Source organism: Eriocheir sinensis, chromosome 27 (genome assembly GCF_024679095.1).
Source record: "Eriocheir sinensis breed Jianghai 21 chromosome 27, ASM2467909v1, whole genome shotgun sequence".
NCBI classification, from domain to species: Eukaryota; Metazoa; Arthropoda; class Malacostraca; order Decapoda; family Varunidae; genus Eriocheir; species Eriocheir sinensis.
The window spans coordinates 13,902,666-13,928,070 of record NC_066535.1 but is presented as its reverse complement, the minus strand read 5'-3'; the positions used below and the strand labels follow the sequence as shown (position 1 = coordinate 13,928,070).

At 39.8% G+C, this 25,405-nt stretch overlaps 1 protein-coding gene across 6 annotated transcripts in view; it reads right to left on the bottom strand.

The window, feature by feature from the left end:
- LOC127004154 (uncharacterized) overlaps window positions 1-25,405 on the bottom strand; it is a 62,152-nt gene that overhangs the window by 33,220 nt on the left and 3,527 nt on the right. For all 6 annotated transcript variants that reach the window (XR_007757664.1, XM_050871607.1, XM_050871604.1 and 3 more), the window contains exons 3-23: window positions 20,497-20,708; window positions 19,971-20,148; window positions 16,650-16,739; window positions 15,912-16,007; window positions 14,399-14,490; window positions 13,202-13,270; window positions 12,455-12,704; window positions 12,011-12,128; window positions 10,748-10,949; window positions 10,235-10,356; window positions 9,487-9,632; window positions 7,591-7,771; window positions 6,253-6,435; window positions 5,382-5,595; window positions 4,227-4,434; window positions 3,737-3,967; window positions 3,233-3,354; window positions 2,762-2,960; window positions 2,450-2,629; window positions 1,304-1,463; window positions 348-528 (exon numbers count right to left, since the gene is read on the bottom strand). Coding sequence is in view for 5 of the 6 variants with exons in the window: in XM_050871607.1 (XP_050727564.1) it covers window positions 348-528; window positions 1,304-1,463; window positions 2,450-2,629; window positions 2,762-2,960; window positions 3,233-3,354; window positions 3,737-3,967; window positions 4,227-4,434; window positions 5,382-5,595; window positions 6,253-6,435; window positions 7,591-7,771; window positions 9,487-9,632; window positions 10,235-10,356; window positions 10,748-10,949; window positions 12,011-12,128; window positions 12,455-12,704; window positions 13,202-13,270; window positions 14,399-14,490; window positions 15,912-16,007; window positions 16,650-16,739; window positions 19,971-20,148; window positions 20,497-20,708 (3,434 nt within the window). In the remaining variant the exon portion in view is untranslated. The remainder of the gene's footprint in view (window positions 1-347; window positions 529-1,303; window positions 1,464-2,449; window positions 2,630-2,761; window positions 2,961-3,232; window positions 3,355-3,736; window positions 3,968-4,226; window positions 4,435-5,381; window positions 5,596-6,252; window positions 6,436-7,590; window positions 7,772-9,486; window positions 9,633-10,234; window positions 10,357-10,747; window positions 10,950-12,010; window positions 12,129-12,454; window positions 12,705-13,201; window positions 13,271-14,398; window positions 14,491-15,911; window positions 16,008-16,649; window positions 16,740-19,970; window positions 20,149-20,496; window positions 20,709-25,405) is intronic.

Here is a 25,405-nt window from a genome sequence, read left to right as displayed (position 1 = left end):
CCCCAGATGGGGATAGATTGCATGCTACCTATAGTTCTGAATATTTTTTTAGTAAATGGCATGTGTGTGTGGATGTAGTTTGGTGTGGATGGTATGAAAATTTGTCATTAGAGCACACTGAACTATTCTCTGGTGTTGAATAAAACACAAAATAGGAAACACACTGTGGGACATTAGACTTTCAGCATCCCCTTGCCCCACACATGTACTACCTCACCAGGAATGGCTCATGCCCATTGCACCAAGTGCCTGGCTGCATAATCCTCTACTTGAATATGTGGCTGTAATTAAAAAAAAAACTTCATAACTGCAAAATAATATTTCACTATGTAAAAGATTAACTTTACCTATTGAAGTAAGCACCAGAGGTCAAGGATCCATCACAAAATGTGGCATTTTTTGCTTGGCACACTTCTTCGCCATTGATATTAACAATGTGATTCTGCATCTCACACTGTCCAGCACAGTCCATTTCACCAACCTTGTTTGTGGTGCCTCCCACACACTCCCCACACACTATGGTTGCACCTGAAAATAATATGGAAGCTATTAGGAGCAGCCTTGCATTGAGAACATTAACAGTAACATTATGAAAAAGAAAGAGAATATTTGATCAAGTTGACTGCACCCAAATCTTATGAAGATAGGAATTTTATGAAATATAGGACTTTCAAGTGTATAAATAGAAGCAGTTCTGTTAGTTATCAAAATAGTAGCTGACAGAGATGTATGAATAAAAGGAAGAAATTATATGAGTTGGAAATCACTGTACAGTGCCCTATAATCAACCTGCGATGTTTATCCCCAAAAGGGTACCTGGGTATGGAAGAAATGGTTGTTCAAAGCTTGGTAACAAAGTAACTGTATGAAATGATGACATTTCAAAGTTTATAAATAGACAGTTGGAAATTACAGTAACCTTTTATTAACTCATAAGAACATAAGAACATAAGAACACAGGAGTCTACAAGAGGCCGGTAGGCCTGTACGAGGCAGCTCCTTTGACTCTAAGCTCCCGTGTATCTAACCCCACCTAATATCGCTGTCCATGAATTATACTACTGTTTGTTATACTGAGATTATAATGAAGTTGGGATCATACTGGTTGGAGATCAATATAGAGCTTCTCCAACAGTATAGTTGGACATAAATAAAATTTTGAGAGCATAAGAACTTCTGGAATCATTTAACTACTTAATTAGGGGATAGGCTCCATGTATTGAATTTGTGGATGAGATGTGATTGGGAACTACATGAACAGGAAGGGTTGACAGTATTCAGGATGCAATACTTATAATCTTACTTCCATTGAGGACACCTGCACAGTCGGTGCATGTTGTGTTGTCTCCTCCACACTGACCACAGGCATCCATCACCTGAGGTGGCAGCATCTCAAGGCATTGGCCTGTGCAGTCCTGCCATGTCATGGCCGTTGCTACAGGCTCTTTCCCAATACCATTTTTCTGAGAAGTAAGCACATGTTTATATATTACATTGGCTGATGTTTAGAGCAAAAGAATATTAGAGGAGAAGAGCACCAGAAGCATTGAAAATTTAAAAGTCTGTGATAAATTTTGCAAGTGGTTTGTCATGAAAAAAAAAAAAAAAAAAGTTTTGTTCATTTATTAAGAGAAACGTAACTCTACTGACAACATTATAGCAATTTTTTTTCTTCAAAACATATAAGAGGAGCCTGGAAAATAGATTGAATGTATGTTTGGAAGTCATAAAACTAAAAAGAAATATATGTAGCTGTGCTGAATTTATATGTAATGTGAATGTGCAGGTCATCTAATTGAATGAGCCATTTTGACAATTATTATTTTCCTTTTGAATGAGACTCGAGCTATTGTGTCTGACAAAAATAAATAAATGAATAAATAAATAAATAAACAAATCATAATGAAGAAATTCACGACATTAAAGCCACTGTATCAGTACAAAATCAGTACAAAATCTTCCCTACTTTAAAACAGGTTCAGTTCCAAGCAGTTGTTCATCAGTCCATTTGTTTGTAAGTCCAACATATGCACATATACAGGATTGTACAGTTATGATGTATATGTATACACATGTGAACATCATATAACATAGAAGTGTAAACTGTAAACATATATGTGAAGTCATGACCACCTGCATTACCACTGTATTCATACTTAACATCAGATATATTGGCTCTATAGTTTATCACGATTGAACGATGCCACTAGAGTAATGTACTCCTGTTTGCATCTCGGTGCTTCCTGCACAACACTGCTGCCACCATGCAATGAACTGCAAACTAAACCATACACACAATTTTGACCAGGATAAATCGTTTGTAACATTGAAAGCTCGCAACACAAATGTTCATATGTAGGGAAGTCTCTGTACATTCCAGCATGTAGTGAGGTGGTTATTTCTATCACATTTGTTGGACATCCTATGCCAAATGTGAATTAATACTCACTCCTAAGTCTTCCTTTAGACTGATGTTCATCCACTGAACTTCAGAATAAGAGTTACTGGAGTTGGTGTCCAAGACTACAAACACCAGCCGTGTGTCCCTGAAAGCTGCCTCTTTGGTCCAGGGAGGGCGTGAGGTCTCATATCTCAGCAAAGTTGTTGGAGGCAAATATAAGGCTTCAACCTGCAAGATGATCAATATAAACCGTAGCATGGAACTGGCAAGGTAGAAAAGGAATACACCAAGTATTTCATGATTGCAAAAGCCAATCAAAATGTCTTCAATCATCAGAATACATTTCCACAGACTGCAAACCTTTATATCATTTCCTGTTAAGCTGATGTTTCCTGTGCCATATTCAAACTGAGCTACACCTGCTGTTTCTATTGCTGGTTGGTCAATTCTTGTGCTAATGTTTCTGCTTCTTGCCACAGCCTGTTTATTTCCCATTCTCCTTTTTGTTTTTTTTAAACATGAGCTATTTTCATTCCCTGATGACACCTTATCCAGATTGCTGAAAATCCACAAAAGCTTGATAAATTATGGAATTTTACATTATGATGTACTACCCATCTCATTATTTAATTTCCAATGAAAAAATTGACGCATATCAACAACTAAGATAACTGATAAAAGATTGCATAATAAAAACTGTTACAACATATTGAGATGTGTTCCAGGAAGGTTCTACAATAAATTTAATGGATTAGGCACAACTGCCTATAGCCTTAAAACACTGAACTGAATGATGAACTGAGGAAAAATGTCACACAATATCACACTTACTCGATCAGGTTTCTGAAATTACACTTTACTTTCTCCATCTCTTTCCTCCAGCGGACTGGACCTTGTTGAGTACCACGCACTGAGAGTGGAACAGAAAAAGGGTCTTTCTGCAGACCATTTACCTGAAAATAAATAGGAGGATTGTATATTTTGGTTTGTTATTATTGCTGTAGCAAATAATAACAAAGAGAAGTCATAAATAAGATCTATTTATAACAATATTAACCATAATTCAAAGAATATTACATTAAATATTATACATTATATATCAATAATATTTTGATCAGCAATAATTTGATTTTAATGATATATGCAGATCTTTTACTTGTACAATGCTCAATGCACCTCCAATAAACATCATTATTCATTCCATCCTATATTGTTGGCCCATATGCCTTCCTGAAGTATCTAGTCTTTACTGCATATATATCCAATCATTTGTCAGCTCTGTTTAATTTATCAATTATGCTCTAATTATGATATAATACAAAGCAATAAACTTACATCAACAAAGGTCTTGCCGCTATCAATGGAGTACTGCCACTTGTCACCATCCGGGCTACTAAATGCTTGCAGGATAATGATACCCAGTACATTGTTCTCTGGGTCTTGAAAGAAAGCCTCAGCATACATTTCCACAGGCACTCCAGTATTGGGCTGGCCTACCCTGAGAGATGCCACCTTGCATTGTTCTGGGTAAGTTCTTGCAACAGGTAAATCATTCACACCTGTCACCTATGATTTAAACAAACAGTACGGTCTACACTTAAAAAAATGATCAAGTCATTATGATTGTAAAACTGAAAACAGCTATGGTTTTCAGCCTTTTGGTCCTTATTAAATAAAATAGAACATAAAATATCCAGAATATAAACTGCATTATGTATATTTTAAGAGTCTCAGATCTAAATATTAACCTTCATATGAAACCACTTAAAAATTATGCTATAGAGTAGCCTTTAGTTTTTCTATCATACCAGGTTTAATAACTTGCCTGCAAAACAATATCACTTATGTCCTCATTTGTAGTTGAACCTGTTTCATTCATCATCTTCGGTGATGTGGAAGGGTACACAGAAGGCCGAAGGATAGCGGTGCCATAGGCATTGGGGGTTGGTTGCACTTTTACTAAAACATCTGGCATCTTATCACAAGATACAACTGGTAACTTCAGTGGCCTGATGGGATTCATTCGGAACCACCTGAAGAAGGAAAATTGCATGAGAAATCTGAAATGCAAAAGAATGACCAAAACATGAAACATTGATTGTGGCTGTTATCTGTCATTCCCCTTTCCATGACGTAAATAAAATCAATTAACTTCTATCTTCTAATCATGACTTCTTAAAAATCACTATGTATTTAAATCCTTCACAAAAGATTTTCAATCAGTGATTTACTTTCTTAATCCCTCACTTTTCTACACACACACACACACACACACACACACACAGTAGGCGTGGTTGATATATGCGCGGCAGGTGAAACGTACATAAAAAACTAGCTTAATAAAATGCCCCTGCCATCACGTTAATTCTAGGGAGATCTGGCAACACTTTTACTTAGCAACTCAGTGATGTCTTGTCTTCATGCAGTCTTCATTCCCATAGATGGCTCAGTGTGCCTTGTGCTTTGGCCATGAGAATATGTTTGCCGCTCGGTGGTTCTTTCTCCTGCCAATTTATTTGCGAGGCACGCTATACATCCAACCCCTCTACGGCTAACCATGCCAGAGAGAAAACAACTCACAAAGGCTCAGATAGAGATCATACATGCTCTCTACAAGGAGGGAAAGTCTAATCGGTGTATTGCCGAGAACACAGGAATTTCAGTCCATAAGGCCCAGCTATGGACTAAGAAAATATGTGACGCAGGACCCGGTCCCTTCCTGACCCATAAGAAAAGGCCTGGGAAGAAAAGGCTGCTTTCCAAGAGGACCCTGAATGTCATCAAAAGGCAGGTGGAGTGCAGCCCGACCCTTACAGCACAAAAATTAAAGCAGAAAATCCCAAGATACTCGGTGATGTAGCAATACGTATACTTCAAAATTACTAAATAATACTAATAAATTATTAAAAACTAATAAATTATTAAATTATTAAAAAGTTATAAGTATAAATATCAAAATAAAATTATCTTCATCACTCACTCTTTGCCTTCGTTGAGAGAGATAAAGAGGTCAGCCAACCTCTCATCTTTCGAGTCAAGCCTTTTTACCCATTCCAGAGTCAGACCTCTCCCCATGACTCCATCTTCTCCAATGCTATCTTGGAGGCCTGGACTTTGGAGTAAGGTCACCCATAACATTACACTCTCAGAATCAAGCTGCAGAAGATTGCCTTTCACAGCTTGCTTGGGGAAATCTGTTGAGAGTAAGGTGTGCACATACATCACATATCCTATCTATACACACACACACACACACACACACACACACATTTCCACATAGAAGTGTTAACACATGGAACAGCTTGCAGGAAGAGGTGGTGGAGGTGAACAGTGTCCAACAAATGAAGGAAAGGCTGGATAAATGTAGATATGGAGACAGGACTATTAGAGTTTAGCTCGGGCCCAGTAGACTACAAATAGGTAAACACACACACACACCACTCCAATAGCTCAGTAGTTAAAGCTCTGCGCTGCCAGGCTTTGTGGCCTGGCAGGAGGAGGTTCGAGTTCAGGCCATGATTTTTCTGCTGACAAGGAGTGGTTGCTGTCCCCCCTTGAGAAAGGGCAATGGGGTGTGTAGTGTGTGGAGGTCCTAGTAGTACCCAATACATACATACATACATACACACACACACACACACAAATATATATATACATATATATATATATATATATATATACATATATATATATATATATATATATATATATATATATATATATATATATATATATATATATATCATATCTATATCATATTTACGTATATATACATGCACTGAAACAAGTTATATAAATTCCACATGAATGATCCCTTCATTTCAAATATGTACAGTTTCCAAGTGACTCACCTGCTGCTTGCATCCACACCTTCCAGTACTGGGTGTCATTGCAAGTCACATTAACAATGCTCCATAATGAAAACTGCTTGGGAACATCTTCTTCAGTGGTTACTGTAGAAACTACTCTTTCTACCTGAATGCTGGGTGACTCTGGAGCCAAAAGCTGCACCACTGTTCTCTTGATTTCCGTGCCTACAAATTAAATAAACCTCATATATATACAGATATATATATATATATAGATATAGATATATATATATATATATATATATATATATATATATATATATATATATATATATGTATATATATATATATATATATATATATATATATATTAGTGCCAGCAGTACATAATTATAAATGTATTATTCATACTCATGTAGCCTACCAGTAGACTACTTCTGGTACTGAAATAATTGGTACTTGCCTAGCCATACCCACAGCCTCTGGCCTTTGAAATTCCCATAGATGGCACATTGGTGATTTAAGAGCAATTTCTTCACTTTTATCCAGCAGATGCTACCCCACCCCCATTTTTTTTTTTCCATTTTCTACTGTGCTGACATAATTCTGATTTAAGAATGCCTACTTAAATGGGTTTTATTGTACACTGAAATTTTCTATTGCAACAAAGCATCTCAAATCTTTCATCTTATTTCTTCTGGTAAGAGTATTTAAACGAGACTTTTAATTTATCCTTAGATATGGCAGTACAGTGTTACAAGTGATTTTACTTTCATTCTTTGAAATGTTTGTATGACATCCATTTAAAGGTTGGGTTTGGGAGACACATTCAGGAGCAGATTTTGTTTGGAAGTCACACACTACTTCACACAGAAGCCTTCCAGTCCTGGTGCATCCAACATGACACAACTAAAAACCCTCTCCTTGGGACAAGAGATATTACAAGTCAACTGGTATCTTCATTTTCATATCCCCTTCACTGGTAAACTCAGAAACTGCCTTCCTTGATTAAAATTTACCCCCTTATAAAACTTACATTCCTTCAGGAGAAGATTATTAAGAAATTTTGGTGTATAACTATTGGTCTTTCCTCTCAGCATCTTACTCTATGAACTTTTTGTTGGAGTAGCGTGTTTCACTCATTTTTTTAACATTTTTTGCTGTTGTCCTCTTTCTTTGCAGAATAAGAACAAAAAACAGAAAATTAACATAGTACATACCACTTCTTTATTCTAAAATCAAAGCTTTTGAGTTGCTATATACAGACATGTATATATATATATATATATATATATATATATATATATATATATATATATATATATATATATATATATATATATATATATATATGTATATATATATATTAGACATTCTTACCTGCCTCAGTCATGTTGATATAGTCAAGCCCAAACTCATAAAGGTTGGGAAGTGGCCGGTACTGAACATAATGTGCTGGAGTAATCTCAGAGACAGGTTCAATAGGCATCCATGGAGAACTTTGTTGCCCCCGGTAAAACCACATTCCATATGCAGTTGTGAGGTTTGTCACAGTAAAGATCTGTCAAGCAGAACGTGAAAGAGGAAATAAGATACTATCAAATACTTATATCATCTCTTTTGATGTGCTTGTACAGGCTACTTTGGCATACTCAGCCCAGATTAGATTTATTACTTTAAGAGGACTGTTATATTCAAAAGCATTTTATGTTTTCATTTTAGTTAAAAAGATTACATTTGGGGGTGAAATTATAATGAAATGTTTGTGGACCATGCCAAAAAACATAACTTAGAAAATTCCCAAAGTAATTTCCAATAGATGAACTACTTTAAGTACTATTATGCAGTGAGATGGTAGGAATAATTGCAGTTAGTGATAATAGAAGAGTTGCTAATTAAAATATGGAATTGTGCTGTATAGAATGAGCATGAGCTCTATGAGATACTGTCATAATGAAAGTGAAATTATACTCTGGACATGATGAGTCAAAGTGCATCCTAATACCCCCAGATGTGTGACCAGTGCAGAGGCCTAAGCCTTTCTCTCTCTGCCTGATGCTTCTGCAGTGTGGGTGCTTTGCCAACAGACATGAGCCCACGATACCTGTTCCATACCTCAGTGACTTGGTGGTCCTACAACAGATGCGTCCTTCATTTCAGTTTCAAACATCTAAGTAAGAGAGTATACAGCCACAAGAGACATGAAGCCCAGTGTGTTTCAGTCTAACTCACATTAGATGCTCATCAACCAGATTAACCTCAACAATAAATGGATGTAGATGGCTGGAGATGCCCCTAAGATGGGCATGATTGTTCATGCTGTAACAGGAGAAAGTGTACATCCCACTACTGATCTCGCCACAGCCAGGGTACCTCATCTTAGAAAGTCCTACTGTATTCATCTTCAGCCTTCTGAGCTCATTAGATAGGTAAGGCAGTGATCCACCAAACTGCTCAGGATGTTCCAGGACCCAACACACAGAGCCCTCCATAGGTTAACTCTAAAACTGGTTCTAAGGGTGATCAACACAATACACCAAACCAGCAACTCCAAAGCAATATGAGGGGCTTTCCCCATTCAAGCTGCAGTGGTCCTATAGGTTTTGCCCTGCACTCATCAGATTTTCTGGTATGGAATGACCATCCCATTCACTTAGGCAGTTTAAATATAAATGATTATGCAATATTATTAAACCTGCTGCACAGGGGGTAAGCCTGATAGTTAGACATCTGCATTGAAGGTGCTTAGGTGAGTTTTATATTACTCATGTAAGTTTAACAAAGATTCTTATTATTTCAGCTGAAAAAAATAGTGATAAGAGGGCTTAAAATGAGAAAATTGGGTGAGAACTCTCAGGGTGGTGCCACCAATAAGCTTATCACCACACTTCCTTTGCTGTGACCAAGGCGGAAGTCTGATGACTAAGTTATCAAGATGGCAACAAACAAACACTGTTCAAGATGTACACACAGGCTTCCTTAAAAAAAAAAAAAATAATAATAATAATAATAATAATAATAATAATAATAATAATAATAATAATAATAATATTAATAAATAATTATTTGAAAAAACTCAAACATTACTGTAGAAACTTTGTATCAATTCTAACTTGCCATCATTGTTGAAAATTCTATTTTGGAGGTTGTTTCTGGTGAGATCCTAATGTACTTTCTGTTTTTAAAGTTTGAGCTTCCACTACTTACTGTTCCCATTGGATGTACACAATATTTACAGGTGAACATGAGGTAGTGAGGCATATGCATAGCACTCACCACAAGAGATCTGTCCTGTGACCCAGTGGATGCACTCTTGTAGGTCTCCGAAAGCAACACCTCCCTCCATGTGTGACTGTTGTTGCTGAATTCTGATACCCACTTGATGTCTGGCATCATCCATGGGGCTCCACTTGTATAATTGCCTTATTAGCAAAAAAGAGATGGAAATGTATCTATTATTGGGCACTTCTACATATCTGATGTGTAAGTAATGGCAAAGAAAAGGTAATAAATATAATATTATGAAAAAGAAAGCAGACCAAGAATAAGTATGTCCAGTCTTAAACCTTAAATGAGTTTAAAATGCAGCTGCAATTCTGAAAAAGCTATCTCAGAACCTTCCTCAATTTAGGAATCAATTCCCAAGATACAATACTATGGACCACTGACTGACACTGTAGTACAGTGGGAGCAAGAGATTTACATAGATTTACATAGAAAATCAGACCACACAGACCCCATGGTCCAGACTTGGTGGTCTGTCCTTAAACCTAAAGTGGTTCCATTAGTCACTCACAAGAGATGAGAGTGTTGATTATCATTAGCAATTCTTCCTCAAAAATTTTTCCAAGGGTCTCATGTTAAATCAATAATCTTTGACTGATTTGTGTTAAATTAACATTCTACTATAACATGAAAATGAGATGAGTAAACAGCTCCTCAGGCAGTCAGCTGTTAGATGTCACATCCTTCAGATGTGAATTAATTGTTTTTCTAAACAGCACATTTAATGACAGAAACTTACCATCTCCACAGGAATTTTGAGTGCCACAGTTTTGCGAGGTCAAGCAGAAGACATTCTTGGGGGGACATGCTTTACCACATGGCTTCCCAATCCGCACACAAGCACTGGTGGCTGAACAGAACCTGAAACATAACATGCAGCAGCTGCATCTCTCACAATGACATAACACTAGATTATGGTTGGCCCACTAATCTTGAAGACAGACAGACAGACACACACACACAGAGAGAGAGAGAGAGAGAGAGAGAGAGAGAGAGAGAGAGAGAGAGAGAGAGAGAGAATGTTTATTTTTTTTATCCCAAAAGCCATGGTTAGTCAGAACTACTAGCTGTCCCATCCAACTTTGCTGCGACCCAAAGGCTTCACCATAACCCTGGCATGAGGCACATAATAAGAGTAAGGCCCAGTGCACATACTGATACAATGCTGGGCAGGTACTACAGGGTTCTACATCTAGTTTTCTTCCAACCTACACTCATATTCATTTCATCTCATTTGAAAAGAAGAACTTACAGTGTGCCAATGGGACAAGTTGTAACACCATCATGAGATCTGCATTTCCCTCCACAACAGACAGAGGCTTGAGGACATTCCTCTGGACTGTTACATCTTACGGTTGTGTCATACTTGGGTTTTTCAAGCTGCTGGCAAGTTTTATTAAGAGCACCAGCATCTTGTTCTCCATTCATGTTCACACACTGGAAGTGCCATGTTTCTGTTGAATAAAAGAAAAGTAACTAAACTTTAAGATTCCAACCAATTTCATTGACTTAAAATAATGCAAAATGATAAGTGAACAAAAAGCTTATTCCAACAACCACTGATAAAGAGTTAAGATGAAAACAAAACAGAAAATGCTTCAATGTATGCTTGCATGCATCAGCCTGGTTCACCTAATGATGGCTCTCCACACTGCTCGATCCTGTAGACCAGTGGTTCTTATCCTTTTTATTACCATGTCCCTGCTAAAAATTGGCCTTTCCCTCCATGCCTTCTTTGCATCTATAGATAAAATCCCCTCCCAGATTTAATAAACAAAGCCTCAGAAGACTATAGTAAACCAAAGCTAGTAAAGGCCATACTTTTGCATTTTTTTCATAAACTTCTCAACACTAGCTCATGCTCTTGTCGAGAGAATAACAAGTATAATTCCCTTTTTAAACATTTCCCCCAAGGCTCACAACCACTCTGGAAATCACTAATGAGAGGGCAATGATCCCTTGGTTAAGAACCACTGCTGTAGATCATTTAGCACCTTGCCCCACATCTTCTTGGACCAACTCTCACAATTTTACCATAAACATTCACATTTCTCACCCTCTTCAACCCACTGCTCTCATCCATACTTTCTCAATACCCAAACCAACTCAACCTACCCTTAATAACCCCTAGACCAATACATACCCGGTACAAGTCACATCCTACTTCTCAAGTTCTCATTGAAAATACAAAACACACTAGGTGCACCAGTGATGCACTCACTGCACATCCACCTACCATCCTCATCTCTGTGTATCTCAGCCTGTAGACATCCTCCTCCTTCACTGAACAGGTTTCACTATCATATAGCACTGAACTGCCCATACAAACTGCATAAAAATATCTCATCATTTATATGGAAACACTTTCAAAATAAAATCAGCTAAAAGCTCCATGAATTTCCTCTAATCCTGGCAACTGAGTCAGAACCTGCTCCACCTCCAGCACAAAATTAATCATATCACCCAAGGAGACTTGGTCAGAGGGCTAACTGTATATGTAGAGTGTCTCACTAACCTGGGTCTGGGCAGCATGACAAGCCAGTAGAACACTGTTCACTTGTGATACAAGTGGAGTAAGTAAAGCTGCCCTTGCGAGACTCATTCATCATGGGGCAGGCCCAACTAGGAACATCCTGAAACACATTTGTCATAAATATTAACTGAGATTTAATAACCATGAAAAAGTAAATATATAAACACCATAATATTTGTTTGTATGGAGTCAAATTTTTCAATGAACTACATTGACGGTGGCTCTTTCAAATAAAATTTAGCTACATTTGATGTGAACAAAAATTGTAAAAATAAATATTTCTGAGTTAGGTGATGGTTAATAGGGGATCTAAAATCATCCCCTATTAGGTAAAATGAACAACTCAATTTTGGCAAACAGTGAGATTGTGTTCCACAGAGTTCAGTGCAAAGGCCACCACATTTGTTTTGGTAATGAGGAACTTACATCATACATGACAGGGTCTGGGACACAGGTGCCTTCAGTGAGATGATACACTGTGCCTGGGGGGCAGGTCAACCTCTTCTTTTCCTTTGCTGGATCAGGAACACACACACCATTAGAGAGGGAGAGAACAGTTCCAGGAGGACAGGATTTTCTCTCTTCATCAAGAAGCCTGCCGTTCTCTGGTTCTGGGACACAAATACCACGTGGGATGGAGAAGGTGGTGCCGTGAGGACATGATAAAAACTGCTGCCTGAAACAAGAACAAAATCTGTCACAGATTCCTGAGAAATGCAAGTACTCAGGTAATATTTTCAGACAGAACACTTAACACATAATTATATGGTTTCTGAAAAATAATGATGATATAATCCTATACTGCTTGTCTTCAAAAGGTATGACTTAAATTTAATGATCTGTGAGAAAAAGATTTAATAAGTTAATCTCTTTTCTGGTACTAAAAAAAAAAAAAAAAAAAAAAAAACAGGAATTCACCTAGGGGACCTTCAATCTACAGTGAAAGGAAAATCAAAAGTCTGCTGGGGTCTCTCTCTCTCTCTCTCTCTCTCTCTCTCTCTCTCTCTCTCTCTCTCTCTCTCTCTCTCTCTCTCTCTCTCTCTCTCTCTCTCTCTCTCTCTCTCTCTCTCTCTCTCTGATTTTCTATGTAAATCTCTCTCTCTCTCTCTCCTAGGAAACTTCAGTACTACCACTAAAACCTAGTTAACAAGTGATTTAATTTGGATGCCTTACCTAACCACTGGCTCCGTACAGCCCCTGCTTCTGGCCACACACTCTCCTCTCTGGGCACAATAGATGTACCTGCAGAACAAATAATGCTCATTAACATTTTGAATGTCGAATGTAGTGAATGGATGGACAGGTAAATGTTCTGGTAAGGTAGACAAGTATAGAAGAACAAGGTAGGAAAATCAAACAATACATTTCCAGAAGAATACCTCTTACTGGTGGACAAACTATTTTGGGTGGGGATTCAGTATAACTACAGAGGGGTATAGGTACTAGGGCAAATGTAACTGTTCTTCAACATTTGTTCTTGCTCTACTTTGTTCTAGCATAGAATTAAATACATGTATCCTAGGTAATCCATTCCATAGCCAAAGACACTACCAAAGTTACAACTCAACATGGTAGAAATTAATTAATTGGCTTTGATAACATGCCCACATTTCGCACTTGGGCAGTTACTCCTATTCGCGTACTCTAATTAAAGCTATCCACTTGAAATTCATGCCACATAATGTAGTCCACAATGGAGATTAACCATTCCAATTTTAACCTCATACCTCAATAAATAAGGTATTTTTAATGTTCTTGAAATGAAAAAAATGTCATTTTAACCAAATATCCAACAATTCAACTCACAAGATACTGAAAATTAAGGCTTAAAACTTTGTGGTGAAGCCAATATGGTATAGGCAGAACAGTTAAAAATACAATATCTTCATTATCAGATTTTTGAGAGCCATATATCTCTTTGTCTTTTTTCTCTAAAATTTTCATGAGTTTACATTAAATTCAGCTGCAGGAATAACACAGGATACTTTGATCTGCTCAGTTTATAGCAATATAGATGCTGAACACATGGTGAAGAAATCTCTTGGATTCAGTTTCATGTTTAGTCGTTGAATCAATACAATCAGAAAAAAAAATTATGAAAAAAAAAAACTTAAGAGGTACTCCTTTGCTGTTATACTGTATATTTTCTAATAACCTTTAAACCTCTTGGAAAACTATAGAAAACAGCACAGAGATGAAAAGCAGTGTGAAATTAGCAATAAAATCTGCAAAGCCATGCGGCCGTGGCAGCCCAAAGCCACATCCCGTGACTCAACACAACTTATTTACAAAAGGAATGTTCAGCCTCTTTTCTACAAGGGGTGGGGGTTGCCCTCTTTGACTCTCCTTAGACACAACATAAACACTTACCCTCTGGGACAGATGCTTGCCATGGTCTCTGGAGGGCGGCCTCGGCAGCCTCCCTCCACCTCACATGTGCGGCTGGCCAGGCAGAACACAGGCTGGAACACAAAACACAGCAGGTCAGAGAATGCAAGCCTTCCATTACATACCTGCCATGATAAGGGTGAGCCAGCACAGGAAAGGATGGCCACTGCTGAGTCACCACTGACATGAGGGGGATTAACACTTTTCTAAGCACATTGGAAATTGATGAACAGTGGGTAAATCTCTTCCTAACAACCGGCAAAGGTTTCACACTCGGGCCATTTTAGTATCTGAATCCGCACGCAGCCAAAGAAGTATCCCCACGAAAAGAGGACTTGGAGCCTTTGTGGTCGGTATTTAAAGAAGCTGCCACCTCTGTCATCAACTATTTCCAAGGCCCGAAAAGGAGATTAATCGTGTTCTAATGAGTGTATTTGCAGGTTCATGGCACAAAAGAATGATCAAACTGTAATGCCAAAGGGTTCAGTTAAGTATGGAATGTAGCTACACAGGATCACAAAAGTAGGTATAAGAATTGTAGGTAATTGTGTCTCCCTCATGGCAGAAGGTTAAGTATGGAATGTAGGCTACACAGGATCACAAAAGTAGGAATAAGTATTGTAAGTAGCCTAATCAAGTGTGTCTCCCTAATGCCAGAAGGTTATAAGTTAAGTATGGAATGTACACAGGATCACAAAAGTAGGTATAAGTATTGTAAGTAATTAAGTGTGTCTCCCTAATGCCAGAAGGTTAAGTATGGAATGTACACAGGATCACAAAAAGTAGGTTTATAAGTATTGTAAGTAATTAAGTGTGTCTCCCTAATGACAGAAGGTTAAGTATGGAATGTACATACTGCACGGGATCACAAAAGTAGGTATAAGTATTGTAAGTAATTAAGTGTGTCTCCCTAATGCCAGAAGGTTAAGTATGGAATGTACACAGGATCACAAAAGTAGGTATAAGTATCGTAAGTAATTAAGTGTGTCTCCCTAATGCCAGAAGGTTAAGTATGGAATGTACACAGGATCACAAAAGTAGGTATAAGTATCGTAAGTAATTAAGTGTGTCTCCCTAATGCCAGGAGGTTAAGTATGGAATGTACACAGGATCACAAAAGTAGGTATAAGTATTGTAAGTAATTAAGTGTGTCTCCCTAATGCCAGGAGGTTAAGTATGGAATGTACACAGGATCACAAAAGTAGGTATAAGTATTGTAAGTAGGCTAATTAAGTGTGTCTCCCTATCACCGTTATACTTCCGGATTCCGTTACATATTTCTTTTTAACCTTCTGGCATTACAAAACTAGCAGAAGGGTCATAAAACTACCTCAGAAAATGCCCCCCAAAATATATCCCACTATCCACGGCTTTTCCCATTACTTATTTGGGTGTCACTTTTACTTATTTGGGTGACTCAGTCCTTGGTGTGATGAGCCCAAGGGAGTATAAAGATAAGTGTACTACATAGATCTAGGATGCGCCTCGGGCTTACCTTGTGTGGGGGGCAGATCTCCCCTCCCCCATTGTCCCCCAGAGGCACCCCGCATGCCCACGTGTCCTCACACCTCCCCGTGGCCACGCAGAAGGGCTGGGGGAGCAAGGAAGGGTGACTGTAATGTAACTATAAAAGGTAAATCCAAAAGAAAAGGAAAAAGTATGCTAAAGTGAAGAAAAGAAAATAGAAAGCAAAGTCAAGGGAAGCAAAGTGAACAGGGAAAAAACAGAGCTCAGTGCAGGGCGAAGTGTATATAAGTGTGCACAGTGTAGTAACTTATAAGTGTGTGTAGTGAAGTATAGCAGTGTAGAGAAGTACCAAGGAGGACCTAAGAAGCGATACAAAGCGGAACAAGTAAAAAAAGAAGTGACATGTAGGATAGTTATCAATATTTCTCTACTCACTGATTCAACAATTTCCTCATCTACCTGCAAACTGATTCAAATAACAGCATTGCTATTATTACAGTATTATATTTATCTATTTTACTCTTTTTATCATGAAAATCTACCATATAGCAACCCGATCAGTTATTCATAATGGCAGACTCCTCTCTTCTCCTTTGTTCTATACCTGCAACAATTAATAAACTATCAGTCAATGTACAGAGAGGTAAAGGTTTAATTGCTGGCCAACACTGCACTCTATAACACGTGATTTATCCATAAACCTACCTACCAAATGTTATAGTGATCGAGGCTGCCAGAATCTACAGGTTAATGAGCCAACACTCACCTTTCCCGGCGGGCAGGTGAACCGGCCCTCAACATCCACGCCATCGCACTCGTTTTTCTCCACGCAGCGCCCCACAGAAGGACAATACACCTGTAGACACCACGAGGAAGTAGGGTCAAGTTGGGGGCATATACGCTAAAGCTGTGCATCAGTGCATGGCCGCCGTGGTCAGAGGACATGAAAAGTACGTGAAAGAAAATGGTCACATGGTTGGAGGTGGGTTTTTTTATCATGGAGGTAAATACAAGTATATATTTACCTCCCTTATATTTTCCTCTTAAAAGCGCTCAAGTCGTAGGCAAGAACGAATAGGAAAGAAGTTAAAGAAAAAAGCTAGAGTGAGGATGACAGAAGGAAGGAATAAAGGACAGTCAGGTTAAAAAAAAAAGAAAGGTAGAAAGAAAAGAAGGATAGAAGGTTGAAGGACGTCTGTGAATTAGCTTTGAAGGTTGAAGGACGTCTGTGAATTAGCTTTGAAGGTGAAATTCCAAACGTGGATGAAAATTAAGTGACCTGAAGAAAATTAAGGCTTGAACAAAAGGGAGAGAGGAATTTAGAGATAAAGAAAGGGCTACAGGACAAGCTTCGACCTTGACATGGTTTAACGAGAATAATGAACGACGGAAAGAAGACGAAAACACGAAGGGAGGAAGGAAGGAGAACGAAGGAAAAAAAAGAAAACACTATAATCTTATCACCGGGTAACCATGTGGGTAGAGGAGTTATTACACTGTCCATTGTCCTGAGATTCATGCTTATATACGGCTGCGTGTGCTGGACTTCCTTCTGTCTTTTTTTTTTTCTATTTCTTTTTTCTACAGACGTTCTCATGATTCTCAAAGACCCCGCCGCGGAGGGACATCACAAGCCTTCATTCCGTCGACTTTTCAAGGTCTCGCCCTAACCTTGGAACTAAGTAATTTAGCGCCTCCTCATTTCTTCCGCTGGGCCAATTACGACAGCACCTTCATTTTTTCATTTTCCTGAGTGCTTGTTTGATTAGAAAGACAGGCGTGTAATTAGAGTAATGTGGTGTGGTGGCAAGGGGGTTTGGTATGTCCTTGCGGCCCGAGAGGGAAGGGGGAGGGGGACATAGCTTAGATGGCAAGTTTAGATTATGTAGGAGCGAATGTGAGGAAAGGGGGCAAGTTTTTATATATTTTTTTTACAGTAAAGGAAGCAACTCAAGGAAGGAATGATTAAAAAGCCCGCTAAATATTGCTGCATATAAGAGAATAGAAATGAGATAAAAGAGAACGGAAATGAGAATAAAATAGAAATGTGTGGATGCATCGCTGCGCTGCATGTATAGCTTGGTAGTGTTGGTAAACTGGTAAAATAAATAATAAAACAGGGATGTGGGTGTGTTGCTTTCCAGGGCGTAGCTTGACAAATTTGATTAACTGAAATAAGGGTGTACGTAGTTACTTCCCATAGTGCATATAATTTATCTTAGAGAGTTGAAAGGAAAAAACAAGCAAAAAGTTAATAATCAATGTAGTACTATAGTTTGGTTGGTCGAGAAGTTAGTGGTTGAGTTTGGTTCGAAGTCGGGTGTGAAGGGAGAAAAGTAGGGACATGCCGCGGCCCATATTCTCCAACAGTTCGGGGCTTACAATGTCACCCATGTTTGGTAAGGCTTTCGTAGAGGGTGTGGGTATCTCCAAGGGTCGTTTTATGCTAGATAAATATAGTCTACGGACCGAAGGATGTTTTTACCTAGGTTTTATGAGCCTAGTGATGATCTGACAAGGTTTCTGCACCATGAATACGAAAAACACTCCTTTGTGGCCTTGGGAAATAGTTGTTGTAAGAACCAAAGGCGTTTGAGAATGGCTCGTCTCTCTTATAGCGGACATTGTATACAACACTTGTAACTTAGAAAAAATAAAGCCATCTTAAGAAAACGTCCTTCATTTGCATCGGACTTCCTTGGTGGCAGACTGAAAGAAAACAGGAGCATACATAGTTATCCCTGCAGAAGGCACAGAGTAGGGTAGAGTCTAAGCAATTATGTGCCTTCTGCAGCAAGCAACTTCAAGGCCCCTTTATTAGTCTGCCCGTTAGACGATTGAAGGGACCTTGAAGTTAGGTATGTGCCGTGATTAGGGAAGGAGGTTAGAGCAGTCCCAGCGTTGCGTGACGAGCCTCGACGTGAGTTATTGCTGCGTCCATCACGACTCACGTCCCGCTGCCGACCATCATCATCAGCGACGTCATTATCGTTATTATCGTCTTTTGACCATCCTTACTGCACTGCATACACACGATACCCTCCCTGCCTTGTGCTACGAGTGCGCCATTCATATCACGGGGGGGGAGGGGGGGGGGGGCGATTTACTCTTAATAACTGAAGCAAAAAATATAATTATTGTGATATTCAGTATTTCACATTTATACATCAGCATAGTTTTTTTTCAGAGTAGTTCCTTTCTTTGATATGGGTGCATAGTATTTGGAAGTGTGCGTACAAATTGGCGTGTATATCCACCTTACACCTTCCGTCCTACAATATATCTCATCTCAGCCGAACACGATTTACTTTGATATAATCCTGCTTTTGTTCTAAGGAGTGGGAATGATGATTACTGACATTTTCGTTATTTTTCGCTTCTTTTGTGTGTGTGTTTTCTGACAACATATATTTTTTTCTTTCTCTCTCTCTCTCTCTCTTTCTATCTATATCTATCTATCTATCTAAGGGAGTGGAGCTACCTCTACTATGCCTTCTCCATTGGCAGTCTCAGAGTTGGAACGGAATCATCATCAACCATTAGTTTTGCCTTCACTCCACATGCCACACTGTGATTTTCCTTGCTATCTCACGGGTGTCTGCTAATTAAGGTGGATACAAAATGATGATGATAATGCAGGGGAAGGGGGAGCGGGGATAAGAGATAACTTCGGCCACGCACGCCACTTTCTTCTAATCCGAGGACGACAGGTCACGGAAGCTTCGGCACAGCATGGAAACAAAGAAAGAGAATGATTTGCATACCAGGAGCTGCAGCCGCGGGGTGTCACTGTGATGGGTTACGGTAATAGACGTCAGCCCAGTGTTTAGAGGCGATAATATTGAGGTAGCTTTGTCACTGAATCTGAAGGAAATGATCTATCTGTCTATCTATCTATACCTATCTCTGTTTACATCCGACTCCCATTTTCTTCAACTCAAGTTACGGCTCAAGTCACCAAACATTCTAATATTTCATAAAGATCAAAGGAAGTTTAGCGTATCAAGGAGAGAAAAATCACGGGACGCAACACACGCGATAACGATGACGATGACGAAGAAAAAGCTCACACGTATAACCCACCCACCTTGTCCAGGTCGCAGTGAGCGCCGCCAGCAGGAGCAGCCTCAGGGCAGCCGCCGAGGACACAGCCGCCCATGGCCACGCAGAATACGTAGCTCTCAGGACAGGTCGGGGACGGTAAATTGAGCCCGGCTGACCTCTGGCAGTCCTCCGGCGTGGTGCAGGTCTTGGTGGTAGCGTCCCTGTATGGCGAGGGAGGGGAAGACATGTAGGTTTTGTGTGTGTGTGTGTGTGTGTGTGTGTGTGTGTGTGTGTGTGTGTGTGTGTGTGTGTGTGTGTTAAAACTGCAATCATTTAATTACATCCATGATTAAATTTTTAGTACTGCTCGGTCGCTGACGAACCGACAGCTTGATGAAAATATGAATTAAGCGTAGAAATTGAGATACAGACGTGAATGGGGAGAGAGAGAGAGAGAGAGAGAGAGAGAGAGAGAGAGAGAGAGAGAGAGAGAGAGAGAGAGAGAGAGAGAGAGAGAGAGAGAGAGAGAGAGAGAGAGAGAGTCATCAAGTTCTCTCTCAGCCACTCACTTCTGGCAGCAGACGTGTCCCGTGGGGCAGACCGGCGTGAGGGGCGCTGGTCGGCTACATGTGTCGGCGGGCGGGGTACGGCACGGCTCCACGCACGCCGCCAGGGCCTCGCAGTACACGAAGCCGGCCTTGCACTCGTACCCCGGCGGCTCTTGGTAAACGAGCTGCATGCACTGCTTATGGACGCAGTGCTGGGTGATGGGACACAGCTCCTGCGGTGGAAAAAACGAGGGTGGAAAAAGTATTAGAAAGAGTGTGGTGTAACTTGTCTGTGTGATTCTTTATAACGATATTTTTAAGCTCATACACAGCTTTTATTCAACAGTAGATTGATGAATATATGAATAAAAAATACAAGAATACATATATAAGACAAGATGGGTGGGCTTCCGATTGACAGAACGGTTTCTTTTTTAGTGTTTAAACTCATGAACAAATTTCATTCTGTATTGCCTTGATGAATTGATGAATATATTAATAAATAAATTCAGAGGAAAGGAAAGAGCGCTGTTAGTTGCGTGTGTGGTTTCTGTATTACAATATCTAAACTGTCATTTACAACTTAGTGCCCATTCTCTCGTTAATAATGAATGTCCAGGTGAATGAATAAAATATGGATGAATAAACATTGCTCACCAACTTACGAACAAATCTACTAATCATCTACATAACTAAATTAATAGATTTAACTACCGACTAATTTAATAAGTCATTTAAAATCCAACTCACCAACTCACTAAATAATAAAAACAGCTAACTTTCGCACGGACTCACTAATCACTTACTTAACAATTTATCAACCATTTCATCAGCTAAATAAAGGAGTAGATTAAAGTACGCTGAACGTGATTTTAAGGCCTTTGGGACTGATGGATTCAAGGTAAAAAAAGAAGAAGAAAAAAAAAGAAAAGAAAAAGAAAAATAAGGAAATAAAACTCTACGGTAAAATAAACCTAGATTTCATTTACACATCATGAAGAGCAACCTTCTATTTTCCTTGATGAGAAAGGTGTAAAATCAGTGTATCCTTGCAGTCGTAGCACACAGGTTAAGAATTTGACGCCTCGCAAAAGATCTAGAAAAAAAGCTAAGAAATATGCAAGAAGGAATGAAAAGGAAATTGCTGGATTTATCATGGAGAGACGGGAAGCGAGCACCATGGATTAGAAAACAGACAAAGGTTAAAGATAGTTTGATATAAATTAGAAGAAAAGAAATTTACTTCGGGAGGTCAAATAAATCAGCAATGTAGAAGTTAAGATAAAAAGCCATATGGAGGAAATAAACTAAAACCTCTGCCCGAACAAGATGGAGTGCGCTAACATCAGACAGGGATAGGTGGAAAACATCGGAAGAGGACTTTGCTCGGCTGTGGACTAATAACGGCGGCTGCTGCTGATGATGGTAATGAGAGATATGTAACGTTAATTAACATGCGAATATAAGAGGGAAACAACATATATGGAGAGCTAAGTTTTCTTCCATACTTTTTCTTTGTCCACCGCTTAAAGATCTGCAGCGTGACGTTTGAGGACATTGATGGCTTAAAAGATCGTGCTGAACGTATGATGTGGTCACGAGGGGCAGCATGGCATTACCTCTGCTGCCACGGTAGACGTCAGATTACATTGAAGCAAAATTGTTTCAAGGTATTCGTAAAAGAAATTATGGCGACGTAATGATATTTTTTCTTTCTCCTTGAAGATCCCTAAATTTGCGCCTAATTATGAGACTTTAAAATTAGTTTGGATTTCAACTTCTTTTGTCCTCGTTTTGGTGACCTAGAAGTGAGAGCCAGCCCCTTGACCTACCCTGGGCGGCGAGGACCCGAGTGTCGTGCAGGAGGCGCCGCACCAGGACAGCGGCGAGGGGAGGGAGTCAAGGTCAGGGATAATAGAAACGTCTCCAGAGTGACACACAGAAAGGTGTTATCACGGCAGCCGTCTCCGTAAAACACACACGTTCAAGAAAACCAAGAAAAAACGTGCTATGAAAATATGTTGTTGACGTAATAAAACAAGGAAAAGTACAGTTGGTATGCAAAATGTATAGCCTACAAATTTCAATGGGATGCAAATGTGTAGCTGACTTCCAACACATTCCAGGATACTATGGCTTACAAATGTGTGACTGAACGCATTCGTGGAAACTTAATTATTCAAATGACTCCCAACACATTCCAAGAAACTCTAGTATTCAAGCGTGCGGCTGACTTCCAACAAAACCAAGAATTCCGTAGCATGCAAAAGTGCAGCCGAATACTAATACGTTGAAAGATACTTGCATAAACCATTATACATTCTGAAAGTTAAATATGCCTGGTGAGATATTCATGTAGCAGTACCAGTTTCTCCCAAATCTACATACTGTGGTTTATCTGCAGGCTCTTGGGCAATTGAGAGGAGGAAAATGAGGCCGAGGAGTAGGAGAAGGAGGAGAAGGAGAAAGAGAAAGCTGAATCAGAAGAAGACGAAGAAAAAGGAAAAAAGAAGAAAAAGGAGAAGAGAGGAAACGATGAAAAATCGACCTCACTATTGATCAATTGCGTCATGCGAACCTCAAAGCCAAGTCGCACGGAAGATGTTTTCAAAGACTTTCAACAAACCTAACCAAGTGTCGCGCTTTGTGCAAAAAACCTGCCGCCTTCGTGAATCGTATATATGCAACGTCTGTGCAACTGTGCAGGCAACAGTAACACGGAACGAAGGTTTTAAGGGATTACCAGAACCATAAAACCCAGAACTGTGGGAGTAAGCTGTGGCAAAGTAATGCTAGCCATGTGTTGATGGGAAGAAAGAAAAGAACACGGTTTGGGCCACGCAAGGTCATGCAGGCAGTGACTCAAGCCCTAATCTGCCTGCGAGTCCCCTGCCATGCAACCCCCCCCCCCCACCACCACCACCCTAGATGATTATCCCTCGCCATAAATCCACACTCCCCTACCTCCACCAACACTACCTACTATCCACCCCCACCCATCCATCTCCAGGGCTACACCATTTATGTCCGCCAACAAAGAAATAGCAGAAGGGAATGTTAATCTAGCGACGGGCAAAAAGGTGTACGAACTTGAATACTTCCCCTCGTAAGTACTACACAATTAAGGCCTTGGCGATGCGTGCAATCATTCCTTTTTACATAATTTCCTCGTTTATCGATTGTTACTTAACTACTTGTCTTGAGTGCTCGGTCCAAGGGGAGTCAGTTCCTGGATAAGTGTTCGTTGTTTTTGTGTTTTTTTTCTCGTTTTCTTTTTGCGCAGATGAGAGAGAGAGAGAGAGAGAGAGAGAGAGAGAGAGAGAGAGAGAGAGAGAAGAAAGAAGGAAAGGAAGGGAGGAATAATGGCAAGTTCGTATTGATACGAGTCCACGTCACGACAGTCCCAGCGCACGCTACCTCCACACACACACACACACACACACACACACGCACACACACACCTTTCCCCCCCCTTACCCATGACCCGTTTCATTCTCACTTTTACACAACGCTCTCCCCCGCTTCCCCCTCCTTCTCCTTCCTCTTTCTCCTCCTTCTTCCCCCTTCCCTCCTCCCATCCCCCTCCCCCAACTCACGTAATCCAATCAACTCTACTCGCGTCTCCAAAACACACTGGAGGATAGGACACTGCGCCGCTCAATTATGTAAAACGGACCTTTTCTCTGATGATAAACACTCTAGCTCTTCATCGACCCCCCCAAAAAATAACAAGAATAATACAAAAGCATACAGTTACGTAAAACGGTCCACTTCTCTATTTATGAACACTTATAAAACTAGATTAACATGACAACGAATAGGTATGAGGTTAGCTTTGGCGAACATATAAGAAAAATAGATAAATGACATCGATAATAAAACATATAATAACATAAAGGGGGCCGTTTCTCTATCAACAAACACTCTGGGAGCTAAATTAACAAGGCTACAAATATGCATGAGGTTAGGTGTGCCGAAGAGGAGCCGTTGCAAAGGCTTATCCCACGTTTACTACTGGACCTGACTGTCACACCCCAAGTTCTGCACGGAAGGGAGCAGAGGATTAAGGATCATAAGAAAGGGCGGCGCTGCTTCAGGCTTCCCCGTGAGCTGGTCCCGATGGCTCAGTTTGTCATGTGTGTCTGTATCGACGCCTACCGCTAAATTATTTACACATAATAGCCAGAGGAACTATGCGGTCGATGGCGGTGAGGGGAAGAAAGGTGGCAGGAAGGGGGCGGGGAGGAGAGGGAGGAGAATGATGAGTGACTGAGGGAAGGAAGGGAAGATAGAAAGAGGGGGAGGGAAGTGAGTGGAGATAGCATAAAATTAAATAGCATGAGTGAGGAGGGAATAGAAAGGGAAGAATGATAAAGGAATGGGAATAAAGGGAAGTGGAGAGAAGAGGGTAGGAAAGGTAAAGGAAGAAAAAAACGGGAGGAGGACCGGAAAGAGAAGATGAAAGGAAGGAGAAGCGAGGAGGTGAAGAGAAAGGAAATAGGAGTGAACAAAGTGGAGAACAGGAAGAAAGTAAAGGAGAGAGGAGAGAAGGGGAATCAAAGAAAGAAGAAAGGGAAGGAGTAAGTAGAAAAAGGAAAAGGGATGAAAGCCAAAAAATAAAGAAAAGAAAGGGAAGGAGAAACGAAGAGGGGAAACGAAGGGATATGAGTGAAAAGAGGAGAGGAGAGAAGGAAAGGAAAGGAAGGAAAGAAAGAAAAAGAGAGAAAGGAAGGGAAAGAGTATAAGTAGTCTGAAGGATGAAAGGAAGAAAGAGGAGAAGGAGGAATGAGAAGCGAAGGGAAGAGGAGTTGCTACCATTTATGTCTCATGCGCATAAATTCTGTAAGGTGTGTGGATACGAGGAGGGTCAATGGCGGTCAGTTGGTGCGGGAAAATATCAAAAGTAAGTGGAGAAAGATGAGGAGGAGGA